General features: G+C 34.5%; 3 protein-coding genes across 6 annotated transcripts in view; 1 reads left to right on the top strand and 2 right to left on the bottom strand.

Annotated features, from left to right (window-relative positions):
* The window catches only part of LOC111514684 (D-2-hydroxyglutaric acid dehydrogenase), a 183,898-nt gene that overhangs the window by 56,224 nt on the left and 110,925 nt on the right, over window positions 1–16,749 (top strand). The window lies entirely within an intron of this gene.
* Window positions 468–2,784, bottom strand: LOC141481808 (uncharacterized). Its single transcript, XM_074174044.1, has 2 exons — window positions 2,348–2,784; window positions 468–1,242 (listed from the first exon to the last, which is right to left on the bottom strand). Exons 1-2 carry the CDS (start codon window positions 2,529–2,531, stop codon window positions 605–607), a joined length of 822 nt encoding a protein of 273 aa, XP_074030145.1. The 5' UTR covers window positions 2,532–2,784; the 3' UTR covers window positions 468–604.
* LOC111511504 (rifampicin phosphotransferase) overlaps window positions 13,848–16,749 on the bottom strand; it is a 46,579-nt gene continuing 43,677 nt past the window's right edge. For 2 of the 3 annotated variants that reach the window (XM_074174047.1, XM_074174048.1), the window contains one exon: window positions 13,848–14,097. In XM_074174047.1, the coding sequence (XP_074030148.1) occupies window positions 13,967–14,097 (131 nt within the window). In that variant the 3' untranslated portion in view covers window positions 13,848–13,966. The remainder of the gene's footprint in view (window positions 14,098–16,749) is intronic. The other variant, XR_012465191.1, reaches the window with a different exon arrangement.

Here is a 16,749-nt window from a genome sequence, read left to right as displayed (position 1 = left end):
CCGACACGACCCCGACCCGACACCGACCCGACACCTACCCGATTTGATGCCGACCTGATAAAATCGGATGTGCTTTCACATCAGACAGACAGTCGGTGGCAGTAATTCGACGTAGCAGCTCTGTGTTTTATAAACGTGAAAAAATGGCTGACAGACGTTTGTATTTGTTATATTTGTTGCATTTAAGATCTAAGAGGCGGAAATACATGAGGAAGTATTGGGTCCACCCGATCATTAAAGTTCGGTATGTAGAAGGCGCATTCTACACTCTATTTGAGAAATTAGCTTCGGAGGAAAAAAAGTTTTTTAATTTTTTCCGAATGAGTAATGCTACATTTGATTACTTAGTTGTGAACTTGCGTGATTCTATCAAGAAAGAAGACACCAAATTCCGAATGGCAATACCACCTGAAGAAATGTTGTCAGTAACATTAAGGTAAGTGGATTGTAAATATTAGTTCAACATCTTATTTGATGAAAACTTAATTTATGCTTTCAGATTACAAAAATTCCCAAAAAAAGTTACCTATACTTATTACATTGCTACAATGGTACTGTATTTCTTAATCTATGGTAATATCAATATTTGAGTATCAGCTTAGGTTTAAGGCCAAGCAGAACTTCCCATTTCATCATTTCGGAGGTAGACGGAATTACCAGATGAAACAAAGTCGTGGGTGCTTGGATAGTTAAAAGTGGAAAGAGCAGCTGAGCTTGGACGTGATCGTTTGTCTTTTATAGATTTAATAGCCCCCAGAAATTCCATATGAAGATCAAGTAATTCAGATTCGTTAAAGTCACGTATGTATGGCTTAAACGAGAGCAGCATTAACTCGTGATCAGTAGGTACATGTGCAGGCTTTTTAATTTCAGATAGAATTTCTTGCTCAATGAAGTCAGGTTCCCGTCTTTTCAAGTTTTTTCCAGGAGGTCTATTTACTTTCTTCTTTTGGTTAATAGATACGTTAGCACATATTACTTGTGAATCATTTGGAAGAATCGCATGATCATTTACCTCGGTTTCTGAGGGAGATAGAGGTTGAATTTGTGTATCACTTTCATCTTCTGGTTGCACAGCCTGAGTCAAGTTGTTTATGGTGTCATCTTTTTGGATTGATTTCAGTAGGTATTGCAAGTGTTCGGCGTACATATAACTCTTTTTTGCAGCTTGTCCACTTTTTGTTTTTTGAGAACGTATGAAAGCATCCCTTATGTTTTCCCATTTCTTCATTATGACATCGCCTGAAACAAGAATCATTTTGTAGTGTTATGCTTATCAAACAACTGTTTTGTTTTTCAAGCTGCGGGTAACAACTAGTTCTGTAATAATTTACCGTATTTATACCTGTATTATAGTTACATTTATTGTTACAGGTATCTGGCATCAGGAAACACATTGACAGATTTGCATTACACATTTAGGATTGGCATTTCTACATTAAGCAATATAATTAATATTGTATGCAGTAAAATATGGGACATATTTTGTGGCGAATACCTAAAAGAAATGAAACGGCAAGACTGGGAAGAAGTCGCAGACGAGTTTAAAAGAAAAGCAAATTTTCCAATGTGCCTAGGCGCGATAGACGGCAAGCACATTCGGATACAAAATTTTCCTCATGCTGGATCAGTGCATTTTAACTATAAAAAGTTTTATTCCATAGTACTGTTAGCTATTGTAGATGCTAACTACAAGTTTGTCTATGTTGATATCGGTGCATATGGTAAGGATTGTGACTCTTCCATTCTACAATGTACAGAATTTTGGAGAAAGTTAAGTCTTGGAGAACTAGACATTCCTCCGTCGAAGGGTCTTCCCCCAAAAGATATAAAAGTGCCACATGTTTTTCTTGGTGACAGTGCGTTTGCTATTCACGAACACATCTTGAAGGAGTTTTCAAGTAATAATATGAGTGTTAAGCAACGTGTTTTCAATTACAGACTACACCGAGCTCGCAGGTATGTTGAGTGTGCATTTGGCATCCTCAGCAACAAATGGAGGATCTTCCATAGACCTTTAAATGTTTCTAAACAGTTTTCCAAAAATATTGTCAAAGCTTGTGTGGTTTTACACAATATAGTTCGGTCGAGAGACGTGGGAGGACATGATGACGAAATGATAGTTCCAGGAACTCAATTCCAAAACCTAACCAGGAAGACGAAGGAAACAGGAAAAACCGGGAGAGGTGTTCGCACAACTTTTGCCAACTATTTTGTGAGTGATGAAGGCAAGTTACCTTGGCAGTTATCAAAAATCTAAGGCTATTATGAACTAATAGGATTCTTAACCAACAATGTACATAATGTACTAAACTAAAAAGGTACATTAAAAATTGTACGTACTTACCGACTTTTTTCTTTTCTTCCGTATTTAATGTGTCATATCCATCTTCTAGGTATTCAAATATTTCCTTCCAGCTCCTTTGACGAAGAATTTTATTTTTGTTTCCCTCATCACTTTTATCCCATAAACAAGGCTTTGATTCGACTAATTCAATCAGAGTTACTATGTCATACTTAAATACACTCATTTTAAAAACACTTCAGAACGAAGAACGAACAAACAACTAACAACCGGTGGCTAAATTATCGGGCCGATAGTAGTGGGGCAGGTGGTGCCCGCCGACATGGCGGCACCGATACCGACCCGACGCCGACATTTCGTCTAGTCTGAAAGCGCTCCCTTGTATTAAATGCTATGTTTACTCCAGTGTTGTCGGGCCGATGTCGGGCCGATATCGTGTCGGTGGTGTGTCGGCTAGTGTGAAAACGGCCATTATAAGATAAAAATACGTTTCAAACATAAAAACATATTAAATTAGGTTTCTGTTACAATGAAAGTTAAAGAGTATTATCAACTGTAAGTTATAAGTAAATAAATATTACAGGAGTTTTTCCCAACACCTCATCTTTAGGTTTTGATCTTCCTCTTGAAGATGTTCTCCCCTGTTTTACCCGCATTACCGTGAAAACCTACCCTATGTGTTATTCCAGGTCATGATCTATATATATATACTAACTTACATTCGAATTCGTTGAGCTGTTTAGCAGGAAAGGGTAAAAAACGTTATTACATACATTACATTCATCCATCCTCACAAACTTTACGCATTTATAATATTAGTAGGATTAGTTAGTCCGGTCAAATTAGACTTAAAAATAAGAGTGAAGGTACATACATTCACAACAAGCTGCAAACACGTGTAATTGTTCAAAACATAGTTAAAAATATGATTTTAAAATTCCGAATGATTGCGATGCCTGGAAAAAATGTATTCGAGATCAAAGGTCAAAAATCTTGAAACAAATTGTTTTCTCGCGATTTTCAGGAAAACGGTAAGTTTTATCATAAAATAACCTCGGATAAAAATTGTAGATCATAAAATTCTCTACAAAAAATGTATCAATACTTTTTTTCTTAGAGCCACCGTTTCTGAGATACGACGAGTTGTAAAAGTTGTAATCTTCATTAAATGCATAAGTATGCCACGTATATATATCTCTGAAGTTGTAATTTAAGTAAAAATATTTTTCTATTGGTATACATAAGTATAAATATAAGAATATCAGGTAGAATGGAATCCAGTCCCTTAATTTGTACGCTAGTGTAACCTTGAGCCAACATCTGTCTCCCTGTTCAATTTTTCAGGTCAATATTGAAATTAACAATATTATAATACGACATACATCATTGACGGTGGATACTTACTACATCGTGTTGTGTGGGATAGTGAAGAAACATTTAGCATTATTTTAGATAAATACGTTCGGTATGTGCGTAGACATTTTGGTGCCAGAATTACGGTCGTATTTGATGGCTATGATGATTGCACGAGAAATATCAAAGCTGCAGAACAACTTCGTCGAACTTCAGCAACATCTTCATCTTCCAATATTCTATTTGATGAACTTATGACAGTTCCTACCAGTTAACAGACATTTCTTGCAAATGCTCACAACAACTCTCGGTTCATTTCAATGTTGAAGGATAAGTTTATTAACGTAAATATTAAACGTTAATAAACTTATTAAACAGGCTTATAACAGGCTTATAACGATGCCGAACTACTGATTATTGAAACAACTATGGAGCAATTTAATTTGACAAATACAACTATTGTTGTTGGTGGAGATGTAGACTTACTCGAACGTCTTACTGCTCAAACTCCACCTGAAAAAACTATTTTCTTTCTAAAGCCAGGAAAAGCTCAAAGTCAAACCGAAATATATTCGTCAGAAAGTTTACCTACTTTTGCAAAGAGCCAAAATCATGTAGTATTTTTACACGCAATAACTGGCTGTGATACGACGTCTGCATTTTACAGGAGGGGTAAAGCAACAGTCTTTAAAATGTTTGAAGAACAAGATTTAGTTCAATGTGCTGAACTTTTCAAAAAAAGTAATTTGACTCAACAAGAAATGATCACCAAACGGGATTCAGTTTCTTCTTTCTATGTACAAAGCTCCGAAAAAAACCACCTGCTTAGGTGAGTATCGATATGCATGCTTCCTGAAAAACACTAAAAATAAGAAACAGGTGTAATTAGCTTGTCTTCCTCCAACCTCAGTTGCTGCTCATCAACATCTTTTCCGGGTATATTACCAAGTTCAAGTGTGGCTTGGTTATCAGCTACATCCAAAAGACTGGGGTTGGAGTTGGTCGACAATGCATTAAAACCTATTTAGACTTTACTCCCACCTGCACCGGAAAACCTGCTGAAAACAATATTTATTTTCATGATACCTAGCTATACAGACATCACCATGTCAAGCGATTCTTTCCATCCATACAGTCATAAATTAGCAGCCTACAATTCAATGTTGCAAGGAGCATTCTCACTGCATTTGTCTGCTAACAATCTAGCTAGGAAAATTGATATAATTACAGAGATAGTTCATCGTTTGTTTGAAGGTAATTGACAATGTTTCTTGATGAATTTCACTAGTTCGGACTTCCATTGTCTACTATATAAAATGATTTGAAATCCCTGAAACAACTAAAAAAGAAGAATTGAAAATCAATAGCTGAAAATAACAAATATATTAGCCAAAATAAACCTGAAATGAAATAATAGTGAAATAAAATACAAGTAAAAATAGAACAATTGAATAAATAAAAAAATATAAAGAAATGAAAAAAGAAACTAAAAATAAAAATGTGGTAATGGATACCGTTCTCTACGAACAGAAGATCGAAGAGGTTCTTCAGAAGGGACGATACACAAAGAACGTACGAGACCCTACTGCATCAATCGAAAGGAAGTTGTACCATATTTTGAAAAACACCAAGTCTATTTTTCGGACAAGGAAAGATCATCGCTAACACCGCACCACAGTAAGCCCCCTCACTTGAATGGACTACCCAAAATCCACAAGAAGGACGTTCCGCTTAGACCGATCATCAGCTCCAGAGATTTGGCTACTCAAAACTTGTCTAGATTTTTACTTCCCTTAATACAACCATTACAAGGAAAAACATCGTCTTTTGTGAAGAAGTCAAGGCATTTAGGCATTTTGTCGAACTACTAGGGTCAATTGAGGTCACACAGGAAGATCAACTGATTAGTTTCGACGTGGAAAGCCTTTACACCAACGTTCCGGCCGGAGAAGCACTCCAAATCATACAGAGAAAGCTATCCGAAGACGGGAACCTGAAAGAGAGAACGAATCTACCTATAGAAGTAATCATGGAATTACTAGGATGTTGTGTACGAAACTGTTATTTCCAACTGAAGGACGAATTCTTTACACAAGATGAGGGACTGCCAATGGGATCGCCACTTTCACCAGTCATAGCCAACATATATATGGAGTGGTTTGAAACTCTGGCCATTGAAAAAGCCCACAAGAAACCTCAAGTCTGGTTGAGATATGTTGACGACACCTTCATAATATGGAACCATGGGAATACTGAACTAGACGCCTTCCTGAAACACATCAACAGCCTGAGACCTTCCATCACTTTCACAATGGAGAAGGAAATCCACAACGAATTGCCAATCTTAGACGTTTTGGTGAAGAGGACCGACACTAAGTGAGAAACATCTGTATACCGAAAACCCACTCATACGGGACAGTATCTGAACCACGAATCCAACCACCATCAATCGATCAAAAGAGGGATCATCAAGACTCTATTAGACCGTGCTTTTGGGCTCTTTAATACGAAGGAAGGTCTCGAGAAGGAACTAGACATCATCAAAAATGATCTTCAACGGAATGGCTACTCCAAAGCGATGGTAGAAAAGACTTTGGCTAGAAGACAGCAGGAGCCTCGCAAGGAAGAGAAGCCGTCACAACCAGTGCTTGCACTTTTCTACATCAGAGGATTATCGGAGAGGATAAGAAGAATTGGTTCCAAATACAACATCAGAACCTGCTTCAGATCCGGTAACACTATCCGTAGTAGCCTCACGAAAACCAGGCCACCAAACGCGGGCTGCGATTCCAAGAATTCCATTTATCGAATACCCTGTGAGTGCGGAAAATCCTATATTGGTGAAACTAAGAAGCCATTGAATGTTCGCATTTCCGAGCACAAGAAACACACACAGCGAGGGGAAACCAGCAAATCAGAAATAGCAGACCATGTTTGGACCCATCAACACAACATTGAGTGGTCCCAAGCTGAGATCTTGCACAGAGAGGAACATTGGTATAGGAGAAAATTCAAGGAAGCCGCATACATGTTGTCCAACAACGTATTCAGCCATGGCAGCGTAGAAATACGCAACATATGAAAACCCATCATCAAGCGAAAAATGGCCAACTCCCGCCAAAACGGTCATCTCCCACGGAACCAGTGAAGCGGTAAATGGAAAGCGGGGATAAGTGAAAGTACTCGAACGACCTATAAATAGTCATCTCTCGGAGGAATCAGTCCAGTCATCACCCGAAGACGATTGTAGATACTAACAATCGAAACGTCGTGAAGTAACGTGACTTGGAATTTCTCCACTTTTTATTTTTATTCGAGTACTTTCAACTAGTCTAGTAGTCGAGTTTTTTTCAAGTAGTCTAGTAGTCGAGTTTTTTCAACTAGTCTAGTTGAAAAAACCAGACATCACCAGAAGATGGCAAATGAGACTTTGCCGAAACGTTGTGAAAATAATCCTTATGGGGAGAAAATATATATATATATATATATATATATATATATATATATATATATATATATATATATATATATATATATATATATATAGTTGAAGGACAGTCTTTGCTGACTAGTTAAGAACAAAACTTGGGAATTTCTTTGGGTGAACAGCAGAACGGAAGTGTACTCTTATAACACAAGTTATTCCAATATTTCGATAAAATTTATTATCATCTTCAGGGAAAAGCTACAAATGTTTTATGGTGATAATACAATATGAAAAAGTTTTTTTTTTTTAATTTTAATAATGATATAAAAAATTTTTTTTTAACAACTTACTGTTAGTGAGGTTGGCCGTGTCGAAAAGAATCTTATATCTGAACAATTGAAACATGTCAATACAATAAAATAGTCATCAAGTTAAAAGAGGTAGACACCTCACTGGATACAAAGAAGAATAATGAATTAAAACTTTTAATAAAAATCGTTATTTGTTTTAAAATTATGGGAATACCGGTAAACGCCATGTGCATTCAGAAACAAGAGAGAGAGGCACAAGACAGTTGACATTTTGACAATGACAGTTGTCATGTCATTATATTATAAAGGTGTGTTAGTTTGTAAATGATAACAATCTGGATCACAAAGGGAACTGATTATGGAACAAGTGTGATCAGAGACATCTGCTGTTCTGTAAGTAAATAAATGAGAGAAAATCCACAAAATCAAATATATTAATTAATTAATTATATATATATATATATATATATATATATATATATATATATATATATATATATATATATATATATTATGTATTCAATTGTTCTATTTTTACTTGAATTTTATTTCACTAATATGAATGAATAATATGAATGAACAATATAATTGTTATTTTCAGCTATTCATTTTCAATTCTTCTTTTTTAGTTGTTTCAGGGATTTCAAATCATTTTATATAGTAGACAATGGAAGTCCGAACTAGTGAAATTCACAGATAGATCATAATAATAGTTTCAACTATCCAGAAGTTAGTCAGAAAACGAAGCCGTTAATTCACTTTACACAGAATTCAGATTAATATACCCTCAGGTCAAACAACCAGAAATCAAGAAATGGGTAACTGTAACATATTTTGGAGAAAGAACAGATATAATTGCGGGTTTCTTGAGAAAAAAAAATGTGGAAGTGGCATCCAGACCACATGCCAGGTTATCTGATTCCATTTTCAATGCCAAAGTTAAGGTGGACAAATTGGAGAAATCTGGAGTTTATAAGCTTCAGTTTCCGGAGTGTAATAGTGTTTATGTGGGTTGACATTTTCAAACCATTTCTTGGCATGCAACTACGAGTTCCCGAATCTAAACCATACGGAAATTTTGCACTATGCAAGGAAGGGTTACAAACTCAATTATTAAGAATCCTTGGAAATTCACAAGCATAAACATTGGGGTGCAACCTGTCAAATGATCAAATCGATTTAGTTCACTCACCGCTTTTCAAATTTGCACATCCGCATTGTGAATTATAAATTCAGGTACTCAATCAAGACAGAAACCTGTATTATCACCGACAGGGGTGCTATATGAAAGCTAATGTAATAAACCATTGTTAAAGAATATTACTGGAGATCACCAAGTGATCATCTTCAAGAGGAAGTTTAATCTTCCTCTGCACTATTGTCCATAGAAACTGATAGTGTATCATTCACAATCGTCAAAATGTCTTTTCGAGAAGTCTACTTTGGATAGCATAAAAAGAATAACAGTGTTGAATATTTTAGGATCCGACCTAGTTCCTAATGTACTTATCTAAATGAACTCTTTCAGGATCTTTTCGTATTCTTTTCCACGAAGTGGGGTACATTTCGACCCCCTATTTTGTCTGGCCGTGACACGCAAACAGGAGTTTATATAGACGGCGACGCCATTATGTATACAGCCGTGACATGCCATTACCCACGCAACGATGAATTGATCATACGCCTGCGGAACATATGGTGGATCCCCCTTGGGGTACCGTGCATCATATTTGCATACGATATATTAATAGAGAGAGATGCGGTGTCAAACGTAATGGATGGGGTTTTGCTTCGTTCTGAGAGGTGAAGCAGATTGTTATTGAAAGATGAATACAAGAACAAAGTGGTTGTGAGTTGAGAGGGAAGAAAAATGATTTTGCGAACTGAAATGAGTTATAGAGAATTTTAAACGGTGAAGTATTTCAAAGTTATTGGTAGACACGGGAGGGGGTCACAGATTACACATGTCTGCAAAAAAACTTAAAAAAAATTGTTTTGATTTCCTTAACTGATCTTTATGTAGTTTTTTGCGCTGATTTTAGAAATGACATTTGTTTTTATCTATCACGTAAGGTTTGCCTACAAAATGAGGATGATTTATTTGAAAAAGTACAAAAAAACGAGGAAATGCGGATTTATTTTTATTATTTTAACATGAAGTAAAAGCAAAAAGACAATACTACATAGCTAAACTAAGCATAATAGTGATACACAAGTGTTTGCAAAGTGATTATAAGTCTTTGTAAAAACGCTTTCTTTTTCCGTCAAAGCTTTTTTTTGTACTTTTTCGGCTGTGTTCTTGTGAATTTTCCCTTTTTAACATTCAACAGTAGTCTACCATCATGTTAACATTCCACCGACCTTGGTATCTGCGTTCGATTTCTTTTATATCTTGATGGAACCGTTCTCCTTGTTCCTCACCTACAGCCCCTAGATTTTCGGGAAAGTACTCCAGATGTGAGTGAAGGAAATGGACTTTGACACTCATGTTGCAGCCCAACATTTTGTAGTTTTGTATCAATTCAGCAACCAAATTTTTGTAGTTTGGATCTTTTTTGTTTCCAAGAAAGCCTGTTATAACAATTGTTAATGAATTCCAGGAATTTCTTTCTTTTATTTCCATTTTAGTGACAAAGCTTTCATCTTTAAAAAGTTTTCTTATGTCAGGCCCAACGAAGACTCTTTCTTTTAGTTTAGCATCGGATAGACCAGGAAACTTTTCAGAAAGATACTTGAAACAATCTCCTTCTTTGTCTAATGCTTTCACAAACTGTTTCATTAGCCCCAATTTGATATGGAGTGGTGGAAGTAAGATTTTTTTGGGATACTTAGTAACATTGAAATAACTTTCAAGTCTCCACAAATGGTCCACTTATGATCAGAGTACCTGAGCTTATTAAGAACAAATTCAAGATTTTCGTAGCATTCTTTCAAAGTACTGAGTGTCCAACAGGCACAGAAACATATTGGTTTCCATTGTGAAGAAGTACAGCTTTCAAACTTCTTTTTGATGAATCGATGAAAAGTCTCCATTTCTCTGGTTCATATGTTATGTTGAACATTTCCATAACGCCGTTATGGCGTTATGGAAACATATACAGAAAACTAGGTCACCCTTTTGTGTAAAAAAAGGGATAAATTCCCTTTCTCTAAATCGGTACCGTGAAAATGAAACACATACATGCCTTGTTCCAGTAGGAACTGGATTTTCCCAGTTTAGATTCGTTTTATTATTGACATAAATAGATTAAAACTGTATTTTGTCTTAGATATACACTCACATTGTTCATCATAATAGCTCCATAATTCAGACTCAATTTACCGCTTATATAGGCTATATAATACAGAAATATCGAACTCATATCGAACCTAAAAACCCATTTGATAAGAAAATTTCAGGTGAAATTTTTTACTCATCTATAGGTGATAGAATTTTTTTACTATTTTTTCCGTAATCTGCACACAAAATACTGTTCAAGTCACCAGTTAAATATCCTACAATTTTTTCATCGCAGACCTGTGTTATGGAAAAAAATGAATGTCATACTGGAAAGGTTGGTATCAACTGCTTACAAAAAATACATTGAAGTGGTATAAATCATTGAAATACACGAAAAAAATATTTTAAACCAACAATTTTTATATGAACATTGAATTCTACAGACAATTCTAAACACTCGAAAAATTGTTTTCTGTTCAATTCAATGTTCACATAAAAGTATTTTTTCTTTCCTGTAAATCAATGTTTATATGACAGTAGCTGTTTCGAGCAGGCTTTTTTTTCAGTTTGGCTCTGAAAGTTACACATTTTTGTAAAGTTTATTTGGAAATGAGTTGTTTGCTTTCTTTCTCTCTTTGGAAGATTTCCTTTTTTATGTAAAAAGGTGGAGAAGAACCTAAAACTTCTTTCCCAAAATATATTCTTTCCTAAAAATTGTAACGTTACCTTACCCTTTGCAAGATAAAGGTATATGTGCCTAGTTGGAACGACTGGCTGTGATTCTGTGAAGGCAAGGGTGCAGGTCGGTTCTTGATCTTTTATAGAATTTTAATAATAAGTGCTGGGTTTACCATATTCAAGTTCTGATACGTACGCCATCTTCAGGAATTTCCAGAAATACTGTTTGCAACATTGTACGTGTTACTGTAGACCAGTGGTCGCCAACCTCTTCAATGTGTTGAGCTAGTTTGTTAATTTTGGAATAAACAGCGAGCTACCCACAGGGAAGCCACGTAACGCAACGTAAATGAAATAATCCACAGTTAATTAATCATTATATGTATTGATTTTACTATTTAACGGGTAATACATAATACATAGGTACTAATAATAAACTAATAACAAAATAACTAATATTATTAGTACGTACTTGTTCATAGCTACATTCCTACCTATCAAACGAAGGTGTTTGAAAAATAAACACAAACTTTTATTCAGCCACAACGGCATGTCACGTATGATTTAAAAATAGTTAATAATAACAACAAAAAAGTAACGCACTATCATGAACATAACCATTGAAAAATAAAAAAGCACGATCAATGAGAAGGCTGACACTCAGACTCATCGATAAGTTTTTTATATTAGCAGAAAGTTGTATAGATTTTATAGCTGAAACTATCTCGTCTTTATTTCTAAAGTTGACCGGGATAGGAGATACTCCAAGAATAACAATTGAACAAGGAATACTTGAGAGTTTCAATTGGTTACTCGACTTTTTAATAATTTCACTCATTTCCCTGATGAGTAAATGAATCACAGAGTCAATTGTTGAATATTCAATTCTTTCCATATGATGGTCTTTATAGGAATGTTCAACAAATAGAGGGTATTTCTCAAAACCATCAAGGAAACCCAAAGCGCTGTTGATTCACGATCCTCCAATTCGACTCTCTGATCCTGGATTCGGGCAGTCTCCAGCAATAGCCCAACCCGGACTTATTTTATAATAGGGCATCTAGACATTTCCGTATGATTCTTGTTGTCCCAACTCTTTTTAGGATCGTATGCTTTTACGGGTTTTTTATACTATTTACCATCAAGAATTCAATGACCTTCAGAGTTGGAGTTAACTTGGATTAATGATTATCATAAATTTTATTTAAATCACGACTACTTTTTCTCTCTCTGAAAAACTATCTTCAGCGATGATGCCCATTTCTGGATGAATGAGCACGTGAACAAACAAAATTGTCAAATTTGGTTATTTTTTTTATAATCACCTGAAACGGGTCGGTTGATCATTGACTTTTGATCTGGTGTGTTTTGAAAATGTATCTTCATCGCCCCCATCGCGTATTTTCCCACTCAAACAGACAGACTTTTTTCTAACTAATTGACTAACTCGTGATGGATGCAAAAAACGTTTAGGATAATTCTCACGTTTTTCATCTCCACAACTCACAACGATGTTTCTGAATAATTGTTACCGACGAATCGATCTGTTTCATAAGTAGAACAGTACTATTTTTACCCATTTATAACAATCATTTCACAAAGGCGTACTAGTTCATTGTTCATTATTGCCAAGTATCGTTTTCAAAAGTAACAAAAAAGTTGTTTCATGACCCAAAAATCATTTTATCAACTTCTACTCAAACACCTGTTCATGCAGCTGCAGTTCCGTACAAATATATCATATTTCCCTCCAATTAATTTCCTGGAGTCTTTGAAGTCCACTAGATACTCGTTAGAACAACAAGAGGATTGTTCTGAATTCTTGGAGTTCTTGTTGAATACTCTTCGTGAGCAAATAAAATATCAGAATCAATACTCCTGACCGCTCTGGATTGAATGATTCCGTACGTCTATCTTGTCGTGTGTATGTAAATCTTTTGCTGAAAAAATCCTCACTTGTTTACTTTGTAGTAAATGTTCAAGAGGTAGATAAAACGTATGTGAATTTCTGGAACTTCATCTAGCGTTTCCTGATATAACCAGTCCGTGCAAAGCTTATTGTTAAATCATCTGAAAATGGAATTTTTAACAGGTGATGATCGACTATATTGCCAAACATGCGCCAAACTAAGTGACTGTTATAAGGAAACAGGTATAGCTGAGACACATTCCAATTTAATAATAACACTGAAGATCTTCAAACAAGACTCAATCTCTGATGGAAGCACCAAACTCCTTCGAAGGTTAGAAATAGATGAACACTTCAATCTAGCCGATCACTATTATAATCTTTATGCAGTCATTGTTCACTGTGGTTCTGGCGTTGAATTCAGTCATTATTACGCATTGGTCAAAGACGAAAAGGACCGGTTTAATTTTGACGATAGTCGTGTCACTAAGTGTTCTGGCGAAGTCTTAAATTTATTGGAGCCTCTGGAGACACCTTACATTTTATTTCATGAGTGAGAGGATATTGGCAGATCAAGATCTTCAGATGATGTGGTGCTGCAGGTTTTTCCGGGATTTCCTGCAGCTGAGAAACAAATGCGCCACTGGAGCGTCAATTAATTTTTATTGTTATTTTTATATTATACTGCTTATCAAATAAAATCATAGTAAACTTTTGATCAATAAAATTGAATAAATAATTTCAATTCTACTAATTATATCTTTTACATTTGAATTCGTCCAAGTTCGCCTGTTTTTGCATTTAATAGAACCATGTCGCCAGTTTCAAAATATTTTGTAACATTCTTGACTCCAACAATGCATGGTAAACCGTATTCTCTAGCTACAACAGCACCTAGAAAGAAAACATAAAAAAATATATACAGGCTGCCTTTCAGCTGATCTTACTATTGCTATCTCGGAAACGGCAAAACCTACTAGGTCGGTTGAATTAGAAAACAGTTTCCTGTTTTGAGGACTAGAATAATCATTTTTCAAATCGATAATATTGTTTTGAAATATTCTCCAAGAACTATTTGTGTCAAATTTCGTTTTTTTGGCTCTACGCCCTCTTTGAGAATCTTAGCGACTGGAAAAATGTACAGTAAAATCGAATAACGGGGTCTCTCAGTCAAAAAATCAAAAATCAAAACTCTGCTTTACTTTGCCAAGCTTTCGTTTCTAGTGGGAAGCTTTTTCAGTGCCTATAATTTATTGAGTTGTGGGTTATTTTGCCAATGAATAAAATTACAAATCATACAGTAAAAATGAGTAAAAAACAATTAATTGAACATATAATTCGACAAAAAAAGTTAAACATTAATGGAGTATTTTGGTTTGACAAATGTCATACCTTCACATAAATGTCATTTTGCAATGGACATGATGATTTGATAATCTTTGACTCTAAAGGGAAAGTTGACTGATATAATTTTCATTATTATCAATATGATTTTTGGTGTAGTTTCAGTAAGTTACAGTATATACTGCTGAGATTATCAATGTCAGTTCTCTTATTCATACAATTAGAATACTTATTAATTTCAACCATTTCAAGAAAAAGGCGTTTGGAAATTTTTTTTTCTGTATGTAAAACTTTGATATTAGAGTAATTTGGTTTATGTCCTGTTTATATAGAATGCTGCGCTAATGCACATGATTTCTTATTAAGCTTTATATCACTTTTATGTGAAGTTATTCTATCTTTAAGAATTCTAGATGTTGTTCCAATATAATCCAAATTACAATTGTTACAAGGAATGTTATAAATCACATTTGACTTTTTGGTAGCATCCGTTTTATCTTGCAATTTGGTATTCAAATTCTTTATAGTTTTAATATTTATTTGCCATATTTTGACATTTTGTTCATTATGAAAAAGTTTTATGATATTTGAAGAAATTTATCTTCAATTTTCTTGAATTTTTTTTGAAAGAATAAAAATAAAAGAAACAATTCAAGAACACAAATTCCCAGAAACACAATTTGAGCAAAACTAAGTTTACATATCTAATAGATAAAATATAACAGTAGAAAGTAAAATTTAACAAAGCTTGTAGACAAAATAGTTTGTATAGTCCCTTTTAAAAGATGTAAATAACAAATATACACGATTTCAACATAAGTTCACATGTCATGGCAATAAAATAAGATATATCCCAGTATAAAATATAATTTTAAGTATAGGTGTCAATATAAACAATAAAAAAACACCTATATTAAATCACAGCAAAATTCCATTGTAATATTCATCAAGAATGTAGTATGCTTTAGTTGCAAGGCATCTTTAACAAGATTTCTGAACTTTTTATAGCTTTTTTCCTTCTTAATTTCGTAAGGTTTGTGATTATACAGCTTTGTACTTTCATAAATTAAAGAATATTTTTTCTGGCTTGTTTTTGGAACAGGAAGATATGTTTTATTTTCAGTTACTTGCCGGGTTATGTAATTTCTATGTTCCTGAGTTCCAACCATATTATGTTTTTTGTAAATCAGGCAAACAGTTTCAAGAATGAAAATACAGCGAGAATTTTTTCTCTCAAAAATAATGGTCTGTATGACACACGCACTTCCACTTTGCATAATTTTCTAACCGCTCACTTTTGCAAAATAAACTGTGAATGAAAAAGTTTACTGCAATACCATATCTCAGATGGGACTCAATCAGGGAAGTATATACCATTTTTGTTGTGGATGAACTCAGTTCATTTGAAACTATTCGAAGTGCATAACATCCTGATGCTAATTTTTTATTCAAAGCTGAAATATGTTGATCAAATGTTAATTTGTTATCCATGAAGATTCCCAGGAATTCAGATTGGTTTTTATTCTCAAGAATTTGTCCATTCAAGTATAAATTGTTGATATTACAGCTGAAGGCAGAGGAACTCTTAATACTGTTTTATATTCATTATAATCTGATATAAACTAGTTTGTAATGGCGACATTTCGTTCATTAGATTTCATCATCAACTTTATTTTTTTGAATAGTGACCTATAGTTTTTTTCATTGATTTTTGTAACTACTGTAATAACAAACTCAGCTATGTATCACAATACGGGTCTGTATAAAAAAAGCTGATGCAACGATTACTTTTGTGGAGAATGTATTGGACAAAAACTCTATCAATCCAGTAGTGAAAAATGAAATATTAGACTTGCTTACGGTGTGTTTGTCACAGAATTACTTCCGATTCAATGAAAAGTTTTACTCATCTTGCAAATGTCTCATAATGGAAACCCACTTAGTCCTATTCTGGCAGAGATTTTTATGGACGATTTGGCATATACTAAATTGTATTGATTAGTTTAAAAAAAACTGTTGAAGAAGTCTAATGAACGAAACGTCGCATTGAAAACTGTTGAAGAAGTCTAATGAACGAGAGGCTGCGGCGGCGATATTCTGTGATTTATCAAAGGCATTCGACTGTGTAAATCATGGAATACTGCTCCGCAAACTTGAAGTTTATGGGTTTCGAGGCACGGTACTGTCCTGGCTCAGGTCGTA

This window comes from Leptinotarsa decemlineata, unplaced genomic scaffold (assembly GCF_025532065.1).
Source record: "Leptinotarsa decemlineata unplaced genomic scaffold, Ldec_3_MD MMD2_tig00000505_RagTag_RagTag, whole genome shotgun sequence".
NCBI lineage: Eukaryota > Metazoa > Arthropoda > Insecta > Coleoptera > Chrysomelidae > Leptinotarsa > Leptinotarsa decemlineata.
Note: the sequence above shows the minus strand (reverse complement) of the source record. Positions and strands in the feature narration are given on the sequence as shown.